The following is a 26,576-nucleotide window of genomic DNA, read 5'->3' on the forward strand; positions in this document are numbered from 1 at the left end:
GCAAGTTTTACTGCAGGACTGAGTCCAGCTGATCATGTTTCTTGAATTGAAATGACTTGATACAATTTCCCTCTTCTGACTATTTGGGGCTTTGAAGTCTTTCTGGAAACTTGCAGTTATTTTTTTAATAATTCTCTTTTGCCTGGCATTGTTTCCTTAAATGCAGTGAGGTTAAAAGCAAAGAACATTTTGAAGAGTTGGAAACTTTTGTGATAGCATGTGAAAAGTTTTCTATTGTTTATCTTAAGATTTTTATGGTTATATTGATCTCATTTTAATTGTTGATCCATGGGGCAATGTTGGTTCTATGATAAAATAAGTATTGAATAAATTGTCCCTACTAATAAACACATAAGTAATATGCTAAATGCACAAAACAAGAAGTATTTTGGAATCCTTTAGAATGAAAGACCATTCTTGCTTATTATAGCTCCTGCTAATAAATTTACAGGAACATTTTATTGCTATTTTAGGTGACACTTATTCGAGAAATTGCAAGATGTCATGGAATTTTGATTACTTCATATTCCTACATCCGACTGATGCAAGATAGTATTAATAATCATGATTGGCATTATGTGATCCTGGATGAGGGACATAAAATCCGAAACCCAAATGCTGCAGTTACACTTGCTTGCAAACAGGTATAGCCCTTTAAAATGGAATAAAGGGTATTTCACATTTATTGTTCATTGTTTCAGACCTATCCAACACTTTGTCACCCCATATGAGGTTTTCTTGGCAAAGATATTGAAGTGGTTTGCCATTTCCTTTTTCAGTTCATTTTATAAATGAGGAAACTGAGGCAAATAGAGTTAAGTGACTTATCCAAGATCACATAGCTAGCAAGTATGAGACTGGATTTGAATTCAGATTTTCCTGACTTCAGGCATGGAGATGCATTATGATTCATTCAAAACTCAACCACTTTGGCTGATGTTCTGCCAGATAGCAGAATCTTTCCCATGCTTTCATATTATACTTCAAATGCTTTATTGATTTTATAAAATTATACATGTGGATTAGGTATTTATGTCATTTGTATAGAACAGAGTGTGCTCAAATCTTCTCATCCTTTGTGATTTCTTGACATAAATTCAGGGAGCATGTACTCCCTCAAAAGGCTTTTTTGTAGTTTTAGTTTTTTGTGCATTCAGTGAGACTCTCAGGCTCTTATTCACATTTGCTACAATTATACACACACACACACACACACACACACACACACACACACATACACACACACTCTCTCTCTCTCTCTTAAATATATACACTTAGTCTGTCACTTAACTTTGTAAGTTATTGGTGATAAGTTAGACCTGACTCACTAAAGATTTTTCCATGTATCTTTGTATAATGAATCGAAAATGCTGGATATTGGGGCAACTAAGTGGTACAGTAGATGGAGCACCAGCCCTGAAGTCAGGAGGACCTGAGTTCAAATCTGGCCTCAGACACTTCACATTTTCTAGCTGTGTGACCCTGAGCAAGTCACTTAATCCCAACTGCCTCAGCAAAAAAGAAAGGAAGGAAGGAAGGAAGGAAGGAAGGAAGGAAGGAAGGAAGGAAGGAAGGAAGGAAGGAAGGAAGGAAGGAAGGAAGGAAAGAAAAGAAAAGAAAATGCTGGATATGTTTTAAAAACCATATTATTACTATATTTGCTCTTCAGTTGTAGAATGAGCAAATCTAACTTTCAGGCTCTTTTTTTGGTAAAAGCTTTTTGTTTTTCAAAATGCAAAGATAGTTTTCAACATTCACCCTTATAAAACCTTGTGTTCTAAATTTTTCTTCCTCTCCTTTCTCCTAGAGAGCAAATAATCCAGTATAGGTAAACAAATGCAATTCTTCCAAATATATTTCCACATTTGAGGGGCAACTAGGTTGTGCAGTGGATAGAGCACCAGCCTGGAAGTCAGGAAGACCTGAATTCAAATGTGGCCTCAGACACTTAGCACTTCCCTAGGCAAGTCACTTAACCCAATTGCCTTAGCCCCCCAAACAAAAAAAAAATTTTCATATTGCACAAGAAAAACCAGATCAAAAAGGGAAACAACATGAGAAAGAAAAAAAACCACAAGCCAGAAAACAACAAAAAAGGTGAAAATACTATATTTTCATCCATATTCAGTCTTCATAGTTCTCTCTTTGGATGCAGATAGTTCTGTTCATCCCTAGTTTTTTGGAGTTGCCTTGAATCACATCATTGATGAAAAGAGTCAAGTCTGTCTCAGTTAATTATCACATAATCTTGTTGCTGTATATGATGATCTTGATCTGCTCATTTCACTTAGCATCAGTTCATGCAAGTCTTTCTGTGCTTTTTTTGAGATTAGTCTGCTCATCATTTCTTTTAGAACAATAACATTCCCTAACATTCATATACTATATTGTTCAGCCATTTCCCAACTGATGGGCATCCACTCAGTTTCCAGTCTAACTTTGAATTTCATTTAGCTTAAATTATTATAATTATTAGAACTAAAATGAGAGCCTTATCCTTTTTATTTTCTTACCTTTTTGTTAATTTGAAAATCTTTAAATACAGTAGCGGAAAAACCCAAGTTGATATTCAGTGGCATAGATTTAGTATGTGGAAATATTCTTTGGGAAATTATCTTCTTGTATATTAAAACATAACTTTAGGAAAATGAAATTATATTTTCTTTAATTCAACTATTTTTGTCTTTAAAAAAAAACAGTTTCGTACTCCTCATCGGATTATTTTATCTGGCTCTCCTATGCAAAATAACCTCAAAGAATTATGGTCTCTCTTTGACTTTGTCTTCCCGGGAAAATTGGGGACATTGCCAGTGTTCATGGAACAATTTTCTGTTCCAATTACCATGGGAGGGTATTCAAATGCTTCTCCTGTACAGGTAAGTTATTTGGCTAACAAATATTTATAGTTTTTAGCTGTTAAGTTAAAGAAGGTAGTTTTTCTTGGTGGTGGGAAGCATATATTCTAATTTGCTTTATATTGGTATTTTACAGTCAAAGATTTTAATATTTAAAATGGGATTTTGCCACTTTAAATAATCAGAGGAGGGATAACATAAAATTAAGCCTTTGAATTGGCATTAGATAAAAATAATGAAATTTTTTTAGTATCATAGGTTTTTTAATTCAAAATGAGTATTTAAAACTCCATTTAAATATTAAGAAAAAGAAAACCTAAAATAATTATATTTGCTTGAGAAGTGGAGTGAATTGGGATTGTCAAGGGAGGCATTGGATTTGTTACTTTGGCAGTGTAGGAAAGTCTCAGTCACTTATATTTCCTTCATTGAAATCTGCAACTTATTTGTCAATAAAGGATCAAAGAGTGACTGGGCAATGAACAGAGTCAGTACGAGTATCAGAGGCAGTACTTGAACTCAAGACTTTTTAATATCTCAGTGGGATATTTCAGGGTATCCCTAACTACTAGTACTATTTCCCTACTTGAGGCTGACTCTCCATATGGGGAGCACAACAGATAGGGACTTGTCTGTTTCATTGGCCTTGGAGAATTCCTGAAGAGAAGCTTCCTCAACAAATGCAGATTGGTGCTTTTTGGACATTTTAGAATTTTATAGAGTTGCTGAGGGGCACTTATGGGTTTAATGCCTTTGCCCAGGTTCCCCTGGCTAGAATGTGTCAGAGATGGGATTTGAACTCCGGACTTCCTGAATCTGTGTTGCTTCTCTTTACTATATTCCTTTCTTGGAGAATACCTGTTTCTCCTTAATGGAAACTGAATTATCCTTAATGGTCTCATCAAATATTGAAAAGGAACAGAAATGGGAAGAAGATTATATACCTCCCCCCAAAAAAAGTGGAATAAAGACTTCTGTTTAGAGAACTAGCTAGAGAACTATTTGAATAATTAAAAATATATAATTCCAGTATTTTCAGGTCTGGTTTTTAAAATAAGTAGTTCATCTTTGAGAACTTGTTTTATGAGCTCTTGATGCACTATCAACACCTTTTTAAAGAAGATACCGAGTTATAGAATTTTAGATATAGAAAAAACTTGAGAGAACATCTTCATTAGGTTCTTATTTGACAGATGAAGGAACTTAGTCACAGAAGCTTAATGATCTGTTCAAGGTTCTGTTAAGTGGACTGAAACTAAGTTCATCTTTTTTTTGTTTAGTGCTCTTAATACTACATCACATAGAAAATATAATTGAAATCATGCTTATTTATCATTTATGCTTTATATATCTGGAGAAACTAAAAGAAACTAAATTTACAGAAGTCATCACTTTCACGATTGACATATTGTTTACAGCAACTAAGACATATTGAGACTTATTTTTTAGCGTAAAATCCTCATCAACAAATGAATGATATATTGAATGAAGAGACAAAAATACAGATTCCCTATTAATTTGGAAACTTTGGCATTAGTTATTTTTTCCCTAGTTAAAAAATAGGATAAGTAGTAAAGGATGTATGAACTTTTCTTGGAATTGCATTATAAGTATTTTCTTTTATATGATTTTTTTCATGTTTACTTTGAAGTTTTTCCATTATCTTGAATTATAAAGCCAAGTACTTCAGGTACTTGAATTCCAGTTGAGATTCTTTCTCTTCCATTGACTGGTAATTTACTAAACTAGAAAGCCAATTTAGATTTTTCAAAATTATATCAATAATTTATTGAATTCCTTGCTTTAAGTGAATTAGGAGTGGGTGGGGTTTTCTCTGGGTTATGTGTTTTTTAAGCCATTATCTATATTTAATACCTGTCTAATGTAGCTGTGATCCATTATAGAACCATATGCTCCCTTTAAGGTCAGAGTAGCTTTTTGTCTCTCTGATCACAGGGATTTTCTTTAACTTATTTTCAGTCTCAGGTGGGCAGTAATCTTCTTGTCTGAGTAACTCCCCTGGCTGCAGCCTGCTACTAGAGTTAGCTTTTGATCTTCAATCTTGAAGATTGACAGTTGTATTTTAGCTTTTGATCAATTATAAAATTATGTGCAAAGATTAATTTAAAAGGAGTTTTCCCCTTGTAATACTTCTTTTATAACCATATCAAACTTTGATTTAGAATCTTTTTGTAAAATGCAAAAATATAATAGAGCATAAATGATGCCATTATTTCTATGCATTTGTGGTTAATTAAATAAAAGACTTTACACATATTAATTTGTACATCACCCTAAATTTGAGAAAGTCTGGTGAGGGGGATCATTGTGCCATTTTATAATTACATAAGTTTTCTGGAATTGTTGACTTAATCATTTTTATTGAAAACAATTTTTTGAGTAGTGATATTACTTACACTATATACAATAATAATTTCTTTCCATTTTTCCTTTATTAAAGGTTAAAACTGCTTATAAATGTGCATGTGTTTTACGAGATACCATAAACCCATATCTGCTGCGTCGAATGAAGTCAGATGTAAAAATGAGCCTTTCTTTGCCAGATAAAAATGAACAGGTTTGTAAGGTTGAAATATTATAGCATTTTAAAAAATAAAACCTTCCTAAGTCAAATATGAATGTTTCATTCAACTCTAATATGAATACATGTTACTAAATAATTTAGCCTTTGATTACTCTAAATAACTCATTCTTATATCTCAGTATATCTCAAGGAGTTCACTGTTCTCTAGATGAATATTTGTCTCTATAAAATTGAAAATTAACTATGAAGGGTATTTAAAATTTTTTACCCTTGAAAGAAGTTGCTGGGAAAATTAGCAATTGATATAATTCAGTAAACTCATTCGTTACCAAAATGAATAAGCCAGAACTGAGAGGGGTGAAGTAACTTCAAGAAAAACGTAAAAGTAAGAAGGTGAAGTAAAGGAGGAAAACTTTGTGGGACATGGGGAAAGGCTAACGTCAGAAAGTGAAAGCATACTCCTTGATGGCTTGTGGCTTTTTCAGAATATACTTGGAGGCAGAGTAGAGAAAATGGTAAAAGAAAGGAATTAGATTGTTCTACTTGGAGAGGAGGGTTGGAACTTAAAAATAAATGACTGAACAGGAAAGCTGGAGCTGGCCAAGAGATGTTTCTCTAAGAACAACAAATCAGATGAAAAGCCAAAAGGGATGTAAGAAAAGATATTTTAAGCTCAAATAAGCTTGGAGAAGAAAACACCTTTTGTTAGCGAACTGGAAAGGATTGTAAAGCATGAAAAGATGACATGAAGAATTATTAGAAGATAAATAGTTATATGTGTTAGAGACTCTTTTTGGAAGTTTTAGGTTGAAGTAAAAAGGGTTATTCCAGTTTTGCATATTTTAAAACTAGTCATATAAACTTTTGCTGTTTACAGCTCATTATGCATAGGTTTGTCTCACTTCTTCCTTCTTCTGTAGCCAGAAGAGTAGCCTGATAGTCACAACCAGCTGGTAGCCCTTGTTGCCATCTCTTATCCCTTTACCCCAAAGAGGTTCTGTTAATTTTTCTTCCTCTTACAAAAATCACATGATTTTAAGTCCCGTAAACAAGATTTTAGAAAACTAGATTCTATAATCTAAAGCTTCCTCCTCCAAGCTACTCTGCAAGATGAAGGATGGGGCAATAAAGATAGACAGTCACAAATAGGCTCAAGGACTGTGGCTCTTTTCTCAAAGAAACTAAATCCTGTAGTAGTATTTGTATAGACACAAATACACTTAAACAAATGTGCTTTTGAAAGTAGCAAGAACAGAATACTGTGAAAGAGCAAAAAAAAGTAGAAAATGTCAAGAAAAGCTGAAAATAAAATAATAGATGAGAAAAAAAGAGTTGAGAAGGAAAAAAGATGGGAGATCCAATAAGAAGGAATAGGAGCCTAAGGTTATCAGAAGAAACTGGAGAGGAAAAGGGGAGAAATTACAGTTAAAAAGTATGAAGAAAAGTATGCTCTCAAAGATCTTAGAATCTGATTGGGGGAATTAATACACATCATACAAATGATTGTAAAATAATTATTTTACAATCATTGAAGAGTGTGAAATTGTTCTGCTATGTGGAGAAACATCATATGTTTGTCCCAAGAAAGGTGAAATTAGTAGAGATTGGGATAATCAGAATTACAATAAAGCTTGAATTAAGATTTTGAAGAAGGCCTAAGATTTTAAAAATCATTTATATTATATTTATATTAAAAATATTGATTATAATCTTAGAGTTTTTGAAATAAGTGATTTTAAGAGACATCTCCAAAATTTGTGAAAGTTGCTGCTATCAGCTTTATTTGTCAACTATTTAAACATGTATAGTTTTTTTCCTGGTCTAAGTGTACAGTCTTGGCAGCCTAATTTTAAAAAAATGTCTATTTCTGTTATCTAATTGAATGTAATTTTATAAAATTAATAAGTTTAAAATCTAAATCAATTATTAAAATTTAAAGACATTTCTTTTTTGGTACTAAGTTTATTTTTAATACATATTGCTTTATGAATGATGTTGGGAGAGAAAAATCAGAGCAAAAGGGAAAAACTATGGGAGAAATTAAAAAAACAGAAAAAAAGAAGTGAATGTGTTGATTCTACATTCAGTCTCCTTAGATCTTTTTCTGGATGCAGAGGGCATTTTCTGTCCAAAGTCTTTTGGGATTGCTTTGTATCACTGAAACGCTGAGAAGAATCAAGCTTTTTATAGTTATCATTGCACATTCTTGCCATTAGTATGTACAATGTATTCCTGATTCTATTATTTCATTCAGCATCAGTTCATGTAACTCTTTCCAGGCCTCTTTAAAATTAGCTTGTTCATCATTTCTTATAGAACAATAATATTCCATTAATTTCCTATACCACAACTTGTTCAGTCATTCCCCAATTGATGGGCATCTACTGATTTCCTAGTTCTTTGCTACATAAATTCAAAACATAAAGCGCATAAAAAAGGCTGCTACAAATATTTTTGCATATGTGGGCCCTTTTCCCTCCTTTATGATTTCCTTGGGATACAGATCCAGTAGTGGCATGCGCTGGATCAAAGGGTATGCACATTTTGACAGTCCTTTGAGCATAGTTCCATATTGCTCTCTAGAATGATTGGATCATTTCATAACTCCACCAACAAATGTATTAGTGGCCCAGTTTTCCCACATCCCTTCCAACATTTATCATTATCTTTTCCTGTCATCTTAGCCAATCTGAGAGGGTGTAGTGGTACCTCAAAGTCATTTCTAAGCAGCTAAAACAATCACTTACATTTTGGAAATTGTTCATAATCTTTTAAAGTTGTCTTTTTTTTTTTTAATTGTAAACATTTTTGCTTACACCAATGCAATCTCCCTTGGTTTTTTAATTTCATTTTCCTTTGACAATTTGAAAGTTTTCATTTGTATTTATTCTTTTTTTTTTTTTTTTTTTTTTAGGTCTTATTTTGCCGCTTGACAGATGAACAACGTAAAGTATATCAAACCTTCATAGATTCCAAAGAAGTCTACAGCATTCTTAATGGAGAAATGCAGGTTAGATGAAGAAATCACACCATTGAAGTAGTGAATGGCCCAAGAGAAAAAAAAAACAACTGATTTCTACATCCAAAGGGAGTCCAAATTATGCCCCACATGTAAAAAGAATTTAGTAATATTTGCTCTAGTCTTGCTATTATTAAGTCATTCTTCTCTCAATAATAACATAAAATTCAGGACTCAGAGATTAATAGATATTCTCTTCTCAGGAGAATCCTGTTATAAAAATGATATGAGGTAAAATGGAATTTGGTTTCCTATAACACCTTTCATACTTCACATAATCCCAAAGCACTTTAAATAGTAATGAGTTTATTATAATAGCTTGACTGATACAATCATTATAAGCTCAACCAAAACTAACACAGTGGAACTAGAGTATCAATTTTTAGAGAAGAGAAATACTAGCCATCACAATAGGGATTTTGCCTTAGTTTCTTTTCTGAATAAACTCAGTACCAGTTTTAACTAGAAATAGCACCTGCCATAAGTAAAGCAACAGTTAATACTTTGTTCCTTTCCTGTACTCATTCCATAGTAATTGTGGGTTCTTATATTAGAATGAATCCATGATAATTTGGCTCAGTGGAAAACATCACAGTTTAAACCATTGTGTTACCTTCCAGTGATAAATGTATTGTAGCAATTGGTAAAGCAGATGCTTTTTATTAATCAATAGCAAGGAAAACAGAACTTAAACTTTAGTATTAGTACATATAAGGAATAATATTAGAAAGAAAAAGTAAAAATAATGGCAGTTAAACGCTTGTTGGTTTTCAGTACTGCTATTTATCCTCTTATACATGAGTATAAAAGACTATGTAGTGTGTACACTTAGATATTAATTCTGGCCCTTGCTCAATCTCCTGTTAGATTTTAATTTTTTAAAGAAGTTAGTTTCTTTGGGCTCTTGCTTCTCAAAATATGGATTGTAATACTTATTTAACATCAGTGGTTTTCTGGAGCTACAACTAATTTTTACATTATTTAATCTGTTTTTCCCTTAGTCTCTTCAGATAATGTTCTCCTTGAGAGAAGGGCATTTTAAAAGATCTCTTGTACACTGGTGGTTAGGAGCCCTGATGACAAAAGGCTTGTCTTTGTGGGATCACCTTTTTGTTGCCAGAACTCTTGTGTGATTCTTAGAAGAAAAGGCGGAATCATTTTCTAGTAACTTTTAGAGCCAGTCAGCTATCAGTGAGTAATGTGAGCCAACTCCTGATTGTATCTTATTGCTAAAGATACTGAAAAAAGGCAAAAAAAAATGAAGTCCTTACTCTCAAGGACCTCACAGTCTTTTGGGGGAGACAACTTGCAAACAGCTATGTACAAACAAGAAAAGATAAATTAGAGATAGAGTTAGAGAGATGGTATTAAGGTAAAGGAAAGTTGAAAAAGACTTTTTGCCATAGTTGGGAGTCCAGTTGAAACTTAAAGGATGCCAGGAGACAAAGAGGAGAGGAAATCAAAATATTGAATAGGAAGTAGAAAAGAGAACAAAGAAGGTAACTTCCTGCCCTTAATACTCCATGTCTATATTTCTTTTTTTCTTTCCTTCTCTCTCTTTCTCTTTCTTTCTCTAAATTACAGAATATATAAAACAAAAACCCAGGAGGAAAAATAGAAAAGGAAATACAACTACAATAAATACAAAATTTATAAAATTTCTGTAAGTTAATCAACCAAAATATACTTGAGACATATACAGATGAAATTATAAAATACTCCTTAAAGAAATAAAGAATTTTTATAATTAGAGGGCTAGTTAAGTGCTTATGACTTTAACATGCAAAAACAATGATATTACATAAATTAATTTATAAATTAAGGGACATAATAATCAAAATAGTTCATTTACTGGATTAGACAAAATGTTGCTCATTTGGGGGGAAAATGATCTAAAATATCAAGGACTATGGTTTGTTTTTTTTAAGTAGAGAACAAGCATTTTTAGATAACTGATCAAAATATTTTTGTGTGGCTTTAAAAATAGAAAAGTAAGATAAGATGATGAATTATACAAATTAAACTTAAAAAGGTAATCTTTGATATACCTAAGCACATAAATTACAAGGGGGAAAAAACTTTCTATTTGACAAGCATTACTGGGAATACTGGGAAGAAAATTGTCCAAAATTAGATTGAACATATCTGTATTTCTTAAGTTTTAATGCTATCATCTTTTCTTGTAGTTTTTATCTTAGTTTCTATTTAGTATTCATTGGTTAGAATAGAAAAATATCTAAATAATTTGCATATTTGTTGTTTATTTTCTGAAATATCTTACATATGTCCATGTCTTTCTAGTTGTACATTCTCATTTTGAATTTTAGTATTCTGAAGAGATTCTCATTGGTGATTTATTAATGCTTTAGCCATTTATTAGTTACGTTCCATTATCAGAGAAGTATCATTAAAATTCAGATTTAGCTTAGAGTGTTCTGCTAGATTGTATTTGATGCTGTGGTGAAAAATCTGGTATCCTTATATTTTGGTTATTTCAATTTAGGGTGTGTTTGGTCTCAGTTCTCACTATAGGTGAGAAATCTTTTAAATTTAGGAATATCTGTTAAAAAAGAAAAATGACTATAGGCAGTGCTTTCATCATTTCAGTCACAAATACTGCTAGTTTTTTGAGATATTGGAGATGATTCATGTTTAAACTGTTGGATAACAGTTCTTTTTGTTCTTATGGTGGCACAGTAGATGGAATTAATGAATTTTGAAGTTTAAGTATAATAACAAGTTTTAAGTCCTTTAGGTACTAATTAGTATAAATTAGTGTAAAAATGAATTTTGCATGCAATTATTTTTGCATTGCAATACAATCCAAAATATTTAAGGGATGGGACAGAAAAGTCTAATTCCTATATTAAGAGCGTTTTTGCTTAAATAATGATACATATCCAGGATTAGAGGTATCTGACAAATCATCTGACAGTTTTGGTTTATCTTTTCACCTGGCACAATAAGCATATTCAAAGAAGGGATTGATTCTTTTACACCTATTTTTTTTTCTAATGAGGAAAAGGAAATTAATTACCAGGCTTTGAAATTAATTTTTAAACATTGAATCCTACAAATGCTTTCACCTGTTTTTAGGATCATAGATTTAGTTGGAAAGGACTTCAAAGGAACCCTTAAATTTTAGAAAGGAAATGGGTCTGGAGAGGAGTAACTGATTTGACCCAAAGTCAGCTAAGAAAGTAGGTTTTGAGCCTACAAGTAGGATTGAGCCAGACCCTTTGATTCTGAACCTCAGCCTCTCTATCCACTTTGGCCATGCTTCCATTTTAGTCTTCAAGAAACACTGGATGATAATAGAAAAATGCAAAGACTCTTTCCAATCTGACTTCCTTCCTCAGATGGTATTGTGGTAACCAGGATTATGGAACTAGTGGACTTCGTGTCTTGAGTAAAAAAAGTTCCATGTAGTGATTATTTTCTTTCTTTTCTCAATATATTTTTTAGTAATGTTGTCTGCTACATTCAATAAAGATTATGAAATAAAGATCCCATTACTTAATACATTTTTTTGCTTATAAAGAATATCCTGGTTTGGGGGAGTAGGAATTACATTTTTGGTTTCAGTTCCTTATATAGGTTAAATAACATAAATTATTCAAAACCCTTTATTATTATTATTAATGTAATGTAAGTTGTATTTTTTTGGAAATGTCATAAAAATTCTCCCATCTTTCCATTTTTATGTAATTGTAACTCTTTATCTGTTGAAATCTTTCACAGTTCCTCAATTAAGACGGTCCTGATAACTCTAGAAATTAATCACTTCCTTCTTTAGTTGCTGTTCTTATTTTACTTAGACCTTGTCCTTGCCTTCTTTTTCCCTGTCCCTTGTATCACAATTATTCATGCATGTCTTCCCCTCTTCCTCAGCTTTGTATCCCCAGTTACAAAGAGGATCATTATATTTCAGTCCATAATAGAAATAGTGTATGGTTTAAGCAAATTCACGGAAGTGAGAAAGGACAGTATATGAACAAAGGATAGAGAGGAGTCCATTTTGTGTAGAAAGTAGAGCATATTAAGGGGAGGAGTGTGAGATAAGACTAAAGCCAGATAATTTAGGGCCTTGAATCATGCAGTATATACAGATGTTACAGGCAGAACTTGTTTCTTCTGCCTTGTTTAACAAATAGACTTTCACATTGCAAGTGATTTTTGTCACAAAGTATTATAAACATAATTAGCAACAGATCATAAACCAAATAATCAATTTTTCAGAATGCCTTTAACTCTCAAGTTATAAAATTGTTCTTCTTCCAAAACTATGTAATAGATCATAAGAGTCTTGATTTAGAAAGGGATTTCAGAAGGCATCCAGCTCAGCCTCATTCCTGTTTTGTATAAGAGAAAACACACAGACAGCTGGGGAGAGGGAGACAAAGAAAGACATTGTCTTTAATGTACTATAAGTTATAAATAGCACATAAAGAATCCAGTTTTGTTATTGCCATAAATTTGATATAAAATTAATGTATTATACACTAAACGTAACGTATAGAACTTTTCATGGCAGGAAGCATCTAGAAATCACTTAGCCCAGCTTCCTTACCTTATAGATTAAATGACTTTCCCACAGTCATACAGTGAGCCAATGACATGAGAGTTGGGACATGAGCCGAGATCTCCTGATTTCTAGACTTTTGTTCTTCCTGCTGTACCGTATTGTTTTGTCTATACATTTTATTTTGCCATATTGGATTTTGGGGAGTAGGACAAGGAAGTGATTTTCATGGCCCAAGTCTCTTAAATATATCCAAGGAATTCTGAACTTAATCCCCTTCCACTCCCAGTTGGAATAAGCAAAAGTATTAAAAACAATTCCATTGTTTTTTTACAAGGGCCCTTTTAGAAAAGAGGATGCAGTTTCCCTCATTTACCACTAGATAGCATGCTCAAGCATCAGTAAACTGAATAAAGATACCACAGAAATGAAATGAGGCTCTATTAAGCAGTAGTAGATAAAATCTGACAAAATTTGTAACAGAAACTAGGTATTGTTTTATAAAGAAAAAGTACATGAGTTGAAAAGAGTGACTGCTGATGCTGAGAAATGTGTTTAATATTTCCTGCATATTAATATCTTATCTGCTTTTGCTTCTTGTAAAACACTAGTATGAAGAAGTGTATTGCTTTGAGAATTTTATTTCTTTTTCAGGTTTTTTCAGGACTTGTAGCATTACGAAAAATATGCAATCACCCTGATCTCTTCTCTGGAGGTCCCAAGATTATAAAAGGTATTCTAGATGATGAATTAGAGGAAGCTGACCAGTTTGGGTACTGGAAACGCTCTGGAAAAATGATAGTGGTTGAATCTTTGCTAAAAATATGGCACAAGCAAGGTCATCGAGTGTTATTGTTTTCTCAGTCAAGACAGGTGAGTATATAAGGTCTAAATCAGAAACTCATAATTCTTAAAGATTAACTTCTGTGAATACAACTCTAGAAGGGAGGTGATCATCCAAAATAAATGTAATTTTCTTTATTAAACTGGCTAGAATAAATAATTAGTGAAAGAATGCTTTTGTTTTATATATCTTGGGGCATAACTATCTCTCTTCTTTATGATGGTAGAGGATTTATGGATATGGAATGCTTTTTTTTTTATTCTCTATTGTGAGGGCTGATTTAGTAAGTAATAGAGGGATGGAAGAGTATATTTGGAAATTAAGAGTTGATGTAAGAATTAAAAATATCAACAAACTTTTTTGAAAGAGTGCAATAAGTCTCTCAACACAGTACGAGTTTTACTTGTACAAGTTATATTTGTCTACCTTGCAGCTTCTGAATGGAAGATATAAGATGCATAGATATCTACAAGCATTTATTGTATATTATTTCATTAATACCCTTACAGATGCTACATCTACTTGAAGTATTTCTTAGAGCACGAGAATATTCCTATCTCAAGATGGATGGAACTACTACAATAGCTTCAAGACAGCCTCTTATCACGAGATTCAATGAGGTGAGATCTTATCAGTTAGTAAAATAGAGCACAATTGCTACAGTATTCATTGCCAGAATTCCGCAGGATATTAACTAGTGTTAAAAAAAGTAGATTTAACATTTGTGACTAACCTTAAATTTAAATATTAAATTAAATGTATCTCTTGCCTACAGGACACTTCCATATTTGTCTTTCTTCTTACCACTCGTGTGGGTGGAATAGGAGTCAACTTAACAGGAGCAAACAGAGTTATTATCTATGACCCTGATTGGAATCCCAGCACAGACACGCAGGTTTGTTATGTTAAAAATTAAAGATAAGGAGCTTATTTTTATGTTAACTTTATAAGAAATATGATATTAATTGTGTCTGCTCAGATTTCTGTATGTGTTTTTATAATTTAATTATACTTAACTCTATCCACTGGATTGCTTCAGTGTAGAGTACTAGTAATTATATTTGAGCTTTGAGGATAGCAATATTTCCTGAAATTTGGGAGCTGTGCACAATTAATATATGTTTAGGAAAATATCTTCTGCCTGACTCATATAATCAAATAAATTCATCATTAATGTAAGATTTTTCTATATTTGCTATATTTTAAATAATGGAATATGCTTGATAAAATTTTGAATTGCTGAATTGCAGGTTTTAGGTCATAATGTAACAGTTTTGGTTTTATAAGTTGCCTATCTTTATTTGTGACAGACCTGTTTATTTCTCTCAAATGTTGTTTTAACTTTAGAGTGAGAGGAAGGACACTACTTACTATCTTTGACTTAAGCTTCAGTTGAGATGATATATTGTCTTTATAGGCTCGAGAGCGTGCTTGGAGAATAGGCCAGAAGAAACAAGTGACTGTTTATAGGCTCCTGACTGCAGGTACCATTGAAGAAAAGATTTATCACAGGTCAGCAGAATCAACAATCATTTTCTCACTAATGTTTTCTAACTTAATTGGGTATATTTGGAATCAAACCAAAAGCATATCTGCCAAGACTTTGAAACATTATTTTAAAAAACTAATTCTTTTTTGTTACATTAATTTTTGAATATATCCTTCCTCTGGCAAACCTGCCATTATAACAAATATTTTAAAGGAGAAAGAAAAAAAAAGGCAGCAAGACTACCAGTATATTAACTATGACTGTGTGTATGTGTTATTCTATATTCATGATCATCCCCTACCTCTACAATGAAGTTTTCAGCTCTTCTGATTGTGATTACACCACATTCCTTTACTTTTTATTTTTTCCATTTTCATTGTTATAATTTTCCCCTGGTTTCGTTCCCTGTGCAAACACTGTCTTTTGTTTTTTTCACCTAAATCTTCACAGTCATTTCTTATGACACAAAAATATTCCATTAAATCCATAGTTCAGTTTACTCAGGCATTTGCTAATTTATGGGAACCTACTTTGTTTCTAGTTCTTTGCTATCATGAGATTTACCATAAATAATAGACAGGACTCTTCTGACTTTTATCTATCTTGAGGTGTCCTTTGGTGTCTTAGTGGGATTTCTAGGGTCATTTTAGCATTTCAGTTTGTTTTTCAAAATGCTTTCCAATGACTGTCCCAATTCAGAGCTTAGATAAAATTTAAATGGATAAGGGGAACAGGTTGTTATCTTAATGTCATTCCACTTTATTGGAATAGTTGTTATGCCTTTAAGGTTTTAGGAAGTTTTACGTGTATATATTTAAAGAATGGAAATTGAAGAATAATAAACAGAAGAAAATTGAAAAAAAAATCTTTAAAAGTTTTCATAACTTTTTTCATTATCAAATTCAGTAGAGCCATCACGCATTATCATCATAATAGGGTCAGCAATGGCATTAAAGAAAACGAAGATAAGAAAAGCAGCTGAATTAGAACAAGTTGAATATAGAGGATATTTGTAGTTTGAGGTGACACAATTGTGAGAATAGTGACGGTTTAGTTCACAAAGTATCTTAAAGAGGGCAAGTTACCAAAGGTCTCAAGAAAAAAAAAAATCAACACTCTAATTTTAGTAACCAAAAAAATGACCTGAAGAAGATCATTAACTACTGGTCTATAAGCTTATCTTTCCATCTACATGAGGTTTTTATGAGAATTATCTACACATAAATTGAGAACATCGTCAGTGGCAGGTATGCTGGAGAATGGGCAAGTTTATGCAGGTATTATTCCATAATACACTGTCTTTTCAATTGCTGTATAAACTGAAGAATATAGAAAATATACATAAGATCTCATTATATTTACTATGTACTGATTATAAAAAATAATTTATTTAATATAACAAAATGCCACTTTAAAAGTTTTCATCCTCCAAAGGAGCTTTTATCCATACATCAAAATTATTTGTGATTTTTTGGAAAATATAACAACAGAAATAATTTTGTTTAACCCTCAGGTCTATCAGTCAAACATAAATAGATGGATGTAGGTATACTAGTGAAACAATATTTTCCATTAAGATAGAGAAGATCAAGTTTGGAGTCCAAGTTTAAAAGGAGTTCTATATGGATAGTGACTTTCTCCTGCTAATCCTGAATATGTCACTCTGTACTGTTTGCAGTTAAGCTCTGGAATATAATAGATCCACAACTCTATAACCATTCAAAAGAGTTAGGGCTACTTGAAGACTAGTGTCCATATTATATAATAAGCAGCTGGATAGGGAACATGAGATATATTTATGTCTTGACTGGACAGCAAAAATGTACAGCAAGTTGGGACAGAATTAAACTAGAAGAAGATAATAGGCTAACTTGCCATTGCAAAATTGTAAAACTTTTAAAATGATTTTATTTACGGACTTATGGATAAATAACAGTCATTTAATAAAGATTATCTATGTGCCAAGCACTGTACTAAGTACAAGGGATACAAAAAAAAAAAAAAAAAGAGGCAGAAAATAGTTCCCCTTTTTCAAGGAGCTTAATGGAGGAGACAACATTGAAACATCTATGACCAAAGGAACTATATAAGGCATAAATTGGAAGTAATAATGAAGGGAACTCACTAATACTTAGTAGAATCAAGAAAGAAAGGCTATTTGTAGAAAATGAGATTTTAGTTGGGATTTAAAGGAAGCCAGGAGGCTAGGAGGCAGAAGAGACAGACGGGAAAGAATTCAAGTGTGTGAGATAGCCAGTGAAAATGGCCTGGTTGGGAGACAGTGTGTCTTGTGCATTGAATGCACACATGAATGATACAAGGAGACCTGTGTCACAGTTTGGCAGAATACTTGGGGGAAAGGCAGAGAATAATTGGTGCTCTTGATCCTCTGCTCTGACTAATGACCTCTTTGGCTTTCTTTAAGTTCCAGCTAAAATCCCATCTTCTACAGCAACAGCCCTTTTGAATTCTGGCTCCTCTATTATTTCCTATTTGTCCTGTCATAGTTTGCTCTGTATGTATTTGTTTGCATATTACCTCCTCTCATTGGACTGCAAACTCCTAGAGGGCAAAGCCTCTCTATGTGGAAGAACTCAGCAGGAGTTTGAAAGGCTTCAAAAGCCAAACAGGTTTTGTATGGATTCTGGAGGTGAGAGGGAGCCTCTGGAGTTTATTCATTGGAGGTGGGTGGTAAGGTGATCAGAGCTGTGCTTAAGGAAGGCCAGTTTGAAAGCTGAGTAGAGAATAGGCTGCAGTGGTGAGAGACATTGGGCAGGGTCCGGTCATGAGACATTTGTATGATGACAGCCTGTAACCGAGTGGTGGCAACAGGGAGCTTAATATTACAGAAGTCCAGTGAATAGACATTGGTAAAAGACCTAGTGTTGGGAGAAAGAAGTCAGCTGGATGACTGGGAGAATGGGGGTGCCCATGCAGCCCTAGGAAAATTAAGGGGAAAGATGATGACTTTAATTTTGGACTTGTTGAATTTAAAATGTCTACAGAATATTCAGTTTGAGATGAACAATAGGCAGTAGGAGATAAAAGACTGGAGATTAGGCGAGATGTTAGAGATGGATGACTAGTTTTAGGCTATAGTTCAGCATAAAATATTTAAACCCATATGAGTTGTTGAAATTGCCAAGCAAAATGGCTTTTGAGGAAGAACCAAAAAGGGTCAGAGGGATGTCCATGGTCCACAAGTCTGACTTGCATAAAGATCCAGCAAATGATACCAAGAAAGAATAGCCAGACAGGTAAGAGGAGAACCTGGAGAGAGCGGGGTCATGAAGCCCTAGAGAAGAATTGCCAAGGAAAAGAAGGTTGTCAGTATTGTCAAAGGCTGCGGGGTCATCAGTCAATCAATAAGTATTTATTTAGCCCTACTAGGTGCCAGGCACTGGGCTGAGTGCAAGGGATAGGAAGGAGGCAAAAGAAAACAGGCTTTGCCCTCTAGGAGTTTGCAGTCCAATGAGAGGAGATAATATACAAACAGATACATGCAGAACAAGCTATGTACAAGAGAAATAGGAAATAATAGAGAGGCCAGAATTCAAAAGGACTGTTCCTATAAAAGATGGGATTTTATTTGAAACTTAAAGGAAGCCAAAGAGGTCAGTAGTCAGAGCAGAGGATCAAGAGCACCAAGCATGAGGCACAGCTAGAGAAAATGCTTAAAGCTAAGAGACTGAGTATCTCTGTTTGGGGAACAGCCAAGAGACCAATGTCATTTGATTAAGGAGTACCTATTGGGGAGGAAGGTGTAAAGAAGGTGGGAGGAGACTAGAATATAAAGAGCTTTGAATGCCAAACAGCACTGTATCTTTGTAATTGGAGCTATTCGGGAGCCACTGAAGTTTATTGAGGAGGAGAGAGAAATGATTGGGCTGGGATTGGAAAACTGTCAGCAGTAGGATGTGTAAATAAATGGTTTGAAAAAAAAAATAAGTTGGTTATCTGTAGAGCTTCTCAGAGAACACAAGGGATGACCAGTTTTAAAGTGGAATTTATAGGGAATAAATGAGTGATAGGGGACAGAGAAAAACATTTGCATGGTAGGGGTTCTGAAACACTGAGATGAGGAACATTTAGTAGGAGGGAACAGTGTTGTTAATCACTGAGGCATGAGTTCAGATAGAGATTAGCAGCATCATTAGGTAACAGTGTTTAGCTGAAAAAGAAGGAATGGGAAAGACACTGATGTAAGGTGCAATGGCTTTCTCTTTTTCCCTGATAGACCAGACAAGCAATAGGTAGAGAAAAGTAGAATGATAAGAGAGTAGAATGTGGATACAAATACAAAAACAGAAATAGTATGAGCTTTCAGTGATGATCATATTCAAATGGGGAAGATAACAAATATAGAAATAAATGATATATAGGATATATATATATACACACATAATTATATATATATTATAAATATGAAGAAAATAAGTGCAAATACAAAATAGTTTGGTTGGATACATAGATCTGTGCATCATTCTCATAGAGATAATTAGTAACCATGATAATGGCTGAACAATTTATAGTATATAATTATGATAAAATACTTTTGTACTGTAAGAAATGAAAAGGTGAGATGGTTTCAGAAAAATATGGGAAGACTTCTATGAACTGATCCTCAGTGAAGTGAGTAGAACCAGGAAAGAATATTGTATACAATAACAGCAATATTATATAATGATGATCATCTGAAAGACTTAGCTGTTCTGATCAGTGAAAGGATCCAAAAGAATTTCAAGAACTCATGATGAAAAATGATATCTACTTTCTAATGTAGAATTTATAAAGTCTTGAGTATGGTATTGAAGCATATTTTTTCACATTATTTTTTTTAACATGGCTAATATGGATATATATTTTGCATGACTTCTTAAGAATAGTGGTTGCTTGCTTTGTCACCAGGGGGAGGGACAGAAGGGAAAGAGAATTTAGAACTCAAAGTTTTAGAAAATGAACAAAGAAAGAAAGCAGAAAGTCTGAATGCAAAGTACTGGTATTTACAAGGAACACTTGAGGATTCTTCTGGACCTCTTCTATTAAGTATGGTTCTGAATTGGTAAAGAAATAATGAACATTAGACACCTACTGCATTCCTTTATAGTGACTCCTCATGTTTTGAAAAATGTATTACTTAGAATTCAAAAATTCTTTGAATTTGGAAAACTTTTTTCATTATAGCTGAAATTTTTTTCTATTTTGAATGTAAATAATATGGAATATCATTTACCTGTTAATGTTAATGTAATTGTTAAAGTAAAAATTCTTATAGTTAATTGACTGTAATGGTTAATAATGTAATTCTGTAACACCTCTCACCCACTGCTTTAGAACTCTATTGGGTAAAATTATTATAGATTTCTATTGCATTTTAAGAATTAGGCTCTCAAGTATAGCTTAATATTATTTTATACCAAAATTTCCCCTCTATTTTTAGGCAAATCTTCAAGCAGTTTTTGACAAACAGAATACTGAAAGATCCCAAACAAAGACGTTTTTTCAAGTCCAATGATCTTTATGAGCTGTTTACTCTCAGTAGTCCTGATGAATCTCAAAGCACTGAAACTAGTGCTATTTTTGCAGGTATTGTATAAAATAATCACTTAAAAGCCGTATAATTCTAATTCATTTAATATAAGGATTTTTTTTTCCTTTTTTAATTCCATAAATTAGGAACTGGTTCCGATGTTCAAGCACCTAAACATCATTCAAAAAGAAAATTTCCTAACTCCTTTCCTGTTGCTGATAGAGAAGGTGTGAACCAAGCAGATGTTTCTTCAGAATGCAGCACTTTATCTGATGCCAACATATCTGAATCCACTGCAGATTTGTCTCAAGAAAAATACAAGGAAAAAGAAACAGATGATAATATGCAAACACAAGATAAATGTGCATTTATAAATACATTTTCCACATCAGATGAATCATCAAAGATTGTAACAATTTTAGGGAATGAGGAAAAATTAAATTCTTTGGGTTTCACTGAAAGCTTCAGTTCTACTGGAGATGAAGGTTTAGATACAAAGCAGCTTCCTTATGAGAAGAAAAGCTTGCAGGCCAAACCAGATGGCAGCATTGAGAGTGAGCAGACTGAGAACCGGTTCTGTAAACACAAGTCAAAAACAAAACATCATTTTGTGGAAGGAAAGGATACTCTAAAGCACAAAGGACAGAAGCAGAACTCTCATACAGGCAAACATTCCAAAGATGCCAAGTTTGAAGGAACACGCATCCCACACCTTGTTAAACAGAAACAGTACCAGAAGCATGATGAGGAAAAAGAGGAAAATGAGCAAAAGCATGACGATTATGTTCTGGAAAAGCTTTTCAAAAGATCAGGTAATCTTTTTCTTTGGGTTTACCATAAGGGTGCCACAATCAGGAAATGGAAGCAATTTATTTATTATATAAGCTTGGAGCAGAAAGCATTGTGCAGACCCTAACCCCAAAACATTTACCCTCCTATACTTTAGTTCTTTCTGTCCTTGAAAATAGTTGTAGTCATCAAACTTTAAAAAAAAGAAAAAGAAAATTACCTTTAATATTTTCTAAAACCTTGGAGGAAATATAATTTTTTTAAAATTGGATTTTAGTTCATAGCAATAAACTGTTTACAAAGATAGCCAAGACTTTAAATGGTTATGATGCTGTGTGAAAAAATAGTAACCAGTTAATTTGCATGTTATACCTAATCTTAGAAATTAATTTTAAATGATTCAGCTTTTAATGTTTTTTTAAAAATTTGCGACCTACCAATGATTATGATTTAAAATTTTAGACTTAATTATTCACTGTTTTTTCACTTATTTGCCAGCTTCAGGTATCCAGAACATAGCTAAAATTCCAAATACAAGTAAATGGTCTTTAATGAAGGCCCTTGGGTCTTCACTCATAACCTTATTTACTGCAATTTTAGACACAAGTTTTATAACAAGCTTGGATCACTGATTTCCTAGTTCAAAGCAGATTACAAATAGATCCCCCCATCTAAGGCAGATTAGAAACAGAAAACTACAAAGAACAATTGAGATAAAGGAAATGAAAAAATCTAACTAAAAAACAAATATAATAATCCAAATAAGAATGTATATCCTTCAATAGCTAATCTTAGAACATTCCTCAGAATTGTTCTATATATCTTTAAGAAATTAGTAAATTTCATTGTAATGAACTAAATCTTAAATATGTATACTGAGTTTGCTGGAAGTCTCAAAATTTGATATGATAAGTTTGCATTTTAAAAATAATATTTAGTTGCTAAAATTTAAAAATCAAATGATTTAATTTCCTTAATTTAATGAATAAAACTATTAAAACCGGCTAAATGTTAAATGTTCATCTTTCTCTGGAGGCAGACACTATTCAAATGTGCTATATACACTAAGGACAAATAAATTTGATGCATAAGGAAGTAAAAACCAGGAGAAAATATTACACAATGACCACAGCAATGAAAATGGGAAAAATAACAAACAGATGTGAATGAAGTATAATTATAATCACTCAAATACTCCTGAAGAATTGTGGGATACTGTATATACTGTTGAACATATTTGATGTGTTAGTTTTGCTGAATTTTTTTTTCATTCTATTTTTTATTGTTTATTAAAAGATATGGCTCTTTGGATGGTTGGGAAATAAATGTTATATAAAAGCAAGAGATTCAAATTTCATTTTTAAAGAATTTCTTTTTTAAAAAAATTACTTATTTAATATTTTCCCATTACATTTAAAACAAATTTGTTTTTACATTTGTTTTTTAAAATTTTTGAGTTCTAAAGGTTCTTTCCCTTATCTCCATCCACAATTAAGAAACCACATGTGAAATTATGCAAAACATTTCCATAGAAGTCAAGTTGTGAAAGAAAACATAAATCTCTTATCCTAATGAAAATAAAAACCCTCAAGAAAAATTAAGTTTAAAAAAAGAGAAAAAGAGAGAATGTTTCAGTCTATGTTCAGACACAATCAGCTCCTTTTTTGGATATGTATAAGATTTTTCATCATAAGTCCTTCAATATAATTGTGGATGATTGTACTACTGGGAAAAGCAAAGTTATTTATAGCTGGCCATCCTAGAAAATTGCTGTTACTTTGTATACAATAAATACCTTTCACTTTGCTTGAGTTCATGGAGGACATTCCAGGTTTTTTTAAAGGAGTTTTAAAATTTGGGAATTAAAAAAATTTTTTTGAGCACATGATCTTTACCTTCCTTTTAAAAATGCATGGACAGTACCATAACTAGCATATGTACAAGCATGGGCTCTTATTTCAATTTGCTGTTTTGATTTGTCTCCCTAGTAGGAGTTCACAGTGTCATGAAACATGATGCTATTATGGAGGCTTCCAGTCCGGATTACGTATTAGTGGAAGCAGAGGCAAATCGAGTAGCCCAGGAGGCATTGAAAGCACTGAAGATGTCTCGTCAGCGTTGCTTGACTGCTGTCTCTGGGGTGCCCACATGGACGGGCAGTAATGGTCTGTCAGGTGCACCGGCTGGAGGAAAGTAAGAGATCTTACTACCCATAGACTGCTCAGGTCATAGATTCAGGAACTTTCTAATACAATTCCTTTCCTTAGAGATGAGAAAACAGACTTAAAGAGGTTCATTAAGTAAGAAAGGCAGGATTCGAACCTGAATCCGCTGACTCCATATTTAGTGTTTTTTCTACTGTATTATGTTGCTTCTTCATTTTCATGGCTCAATAATCTCCAAACCTGTTAAATACTAGAAACAATTCCAAATATTGCTTTCTTGTTGGAAAGATAATTCATGATCATCTCATGTCACTATATGTAAATCCTAAATGTGGAAATTGCTACTCCTAAAACTGTGTCTTCTAAACACAGTTGACTATTTATGGTCTGTTATTAGACTGGTTTGAGTGATATTGAGAAGTAGGGTTACAAAGACTCAATTTTCCTCCAACTTACATTTTAGAGTTGGAGCAGATAGGAAGCTCATTCCATTATGTTGCTTATTTTCTTTCCTCAGTTTAGAAACTATTATTAAAAAGGATACTTCTTCAATAAAAGTGGATGACAGAAGTTAGAGCATAATTAATTAAAATTAAGAACATTAACCAATTTACAATAATCAGTTATTCTAATGTAAACTGAACTTTCCTTGCAGCAGGGCAATATTCTTCCTCTCTCTAATTGATTCCCTCTAATGCCATCTCTTTTTCTTTCCCTCTCAACTAAGGACTTTGCATCATTTCACAGAAAAAAATGAGGAAATAGGCAGAGAGGACCCTCTTTTAGATCTCATCTCATGTTCCTCTGACACGCTCCACTTAAGTCTCTAAAGAAGAGATGGTCCTTCTACTTGTGAAGACCAGCCTTTCTACATCTACCCTTCATTCTGATTCTTTTTCTCTTTCGCAGCATTGATCTCCGGTTTTCAGGCTTTGTCTACTGGCTCTTTCCTTGCAGCCTACAAACACACTGCTCCCAGCCTTGGTCCTGCCATGCTCCTTACTTTTTTCCTCTTTTCAGCTTGAATTCCTGGTGAATTTATAGGAAGTGATTTTACTTCCTTTTCACTTTCTTCTAAACCCTCTGCAATTTGGTTTCTGTAACATTCTCATAGGTATCAGTGATCTCTTAATCACTGACAATAATCTAATGGCCTTCATTCAGTCCTAATCCTTCTTGGTTTCTGGGTAATATTTGGCACCCTAACCTGCTTTCTCCTAAGTACTCTCTCCTCTCTGGGGATTAGTGATGCCTTCTGGCCTTTCTTGTCTGGTCAGTGCAGTTTCCTTGGCTGTGTCCTGATCCATGCCATGCTCAATGATGGTCCCTTAAGACTCTTTGCTAGATCTTCTCTTCCTTTCTCCTTATCCATCTTGGTTGGTGATCTCCCATGAGTGCAGTTATAACTTCTGTGAAAAGATACCCAGAACTGTAGCTCTAGCATTAGTCTCTCAGGTTCTTTGTGTCACTTGGCAGGGCCCCACATGCACATTGTAAGCCTTTAATAAATGCTGGTTGGTTCTTTGATGAGATAGTGTGCTCTGTGAGAGGAGCATACCCAAGCTAAAATGTCAGAGCAGGTGTCGAAGGTAGATGCCATCAGGATTTAGATTTATTTTAGTAACCCCTATTTGATTGTGGACATTTTGTATTATTTTAAAGCAGAAGATGGCTCTCTAAGGAGGGCCACCTGAGAAACAAGGCATGGCATTTTTCCCCACCCCACCTCAGCTTCCCAGGAAACTGAAAATTCCCGAAAGGAATTCTTGAGAGGGGGGTGTTTGGATATTTTGGCTCCAAGACACTAAATGCAAACGTTTCTCTTATTTAGGAGTAGATTTGGACAGAAAAGGAATCCTAGCTTGCCTGCTCCTCAGCCTTCTTCAAAGCCTACAAAACAGAAGGGTCAGGTAATGAACCCTATTTACCTCTGTGGGGCATGATGGGGTATGAGTGAACATGTTCCATGTGATTATTTTGGGGGCTGATACATCCTTCAAATGTGTGATCTTTGCGGTTTACAGAACTTTTTCATATGAGCGTCAGAAATCACTTGATCTTTAAATTATTAAATTTGTTACTGTTCCTAGAGTGCTATTCACTCAAATACTTCTGTCAGTTTTATGAAAGATAAGTTGAGCAAGCATCTTCATAATTTAAAAATTGAAGTTCCCAAACCCCAAAGATAGCTTAGAAAATAGAGATTTATATTCAATTTTTGTTTTTCCTCTTTGTCCTCAATCACCTCAAATGAGGAATTATCTACATGTAGACTTCCCTTTTTTCTAGTCTCTTATTTACACAAAATCACCAAGTAAATTTAATTGTTTTGTTTTTTTTCACTGAGTGGGTATGCATTTTTTTCCACTTAAGTGAGATCTCATTTTAGGAATATGGCCTATTTTTAGAACAATACTAATAAGAAAACTTAATTATTTTGCCAGAACAATGTATCATTGTAAAATATTGGTTGTTCCCCAACTTCATACAAGATGATAGAAACCCCCAAAGATTATTAAAAGTGATATATTGAAGGGGCAGCTAGGTAGTGCATTGGATAGAGCACCAGCCCTGAAGTCAGAAGGACCTGAGTTCAAATGTGATCTCAGACACTTAACACTTCCTAACTGTGTGACCCTGGGCAAGTCACTTAATTCCAGTTGCCTCAAGAGGAAAAAGAAGGTGACATATTGAATATAATTAACAGTGAGAATTTGGTCAAAGGCTTTCCAGAAAGTTTTTCTTTGTTGCTATAGCACCTAATGTGTTTTGACCATTCTAACTTTATTAGTAGTGATAATTTTCAGGCTTAATATAC

General features: G+C 33.3%; 1 protein-coding gene across 1 annotated transcript in view; it reads left to right on the forward strand.

The window, feature by feature from the left end:
* The window catches only part of ERCC6 (ERCC excision repair 6, chromatin remodeling factor), a 110,857-nt gene that overhangs the window by 79,464 nt on the left and 4,817 nt on the right, over positions 1–26,576 (forward strand). Inside the window, exons 9-20 of the mRNA XM_051981881.1 lie at positions 474–644; positions 2,700–2,876; positions 5,317–5,433; positions 8,315–8,410; positions 13,596–13,814; positions 14,295–14,405; positions 14,561–14,680; positions 15,203–15,297; positions 20,715–20,860; positions 20,951–21,616; positions 23,582–23,786; positions 25,590–25,668. Of these exons, the coding sequence (XP_051837841.1) occupies positions 474–644; positions 2,700–2,876; positions 5,317–5,433; positions 8,315–8,410; positions 13,596–13,814; positions 14,295–14,405; positions 14,561–14,680; positions 15,203–15,297; positions 20,715–20,860; positions 20,951–21,616; positions 23,582–23,786; positions 25,590–25,668 (2,202 nt within the window). The remainder of the gene's footprint in view (positions 1–473; positions 645–2,699; positions 2,877–5,316; positions 5,434–8,314; positions 8,411–13,595; positions 13,815–14,294; positions 14,406–14,560; positions 14,681–15,202; positions 15,298–20,714; positions 20,861–20,950; positions 21,617–23,581; positions 23,787–25,589; positions 25,669–26,576) is intronic.

The sequence above is a fragment of the Antechinus flavipes genome, chromosome 2 (genome assembly GCF_016432865.1).
Source record: "Antechinus flavipes isolate AdamAnt ecotype Samford, QLD, Australia chromosome 2, AdamAnt_v2, whole genome shotgun sequence".
In the NCBI taxonomy this organism is placed as follows: domain Eukaryota; kingdom Metazoa; phylum Chordata; class Mammalia; order Dasyuromorphia; family Dasyuridae; genus Antechinus; species Antechinus flavipes.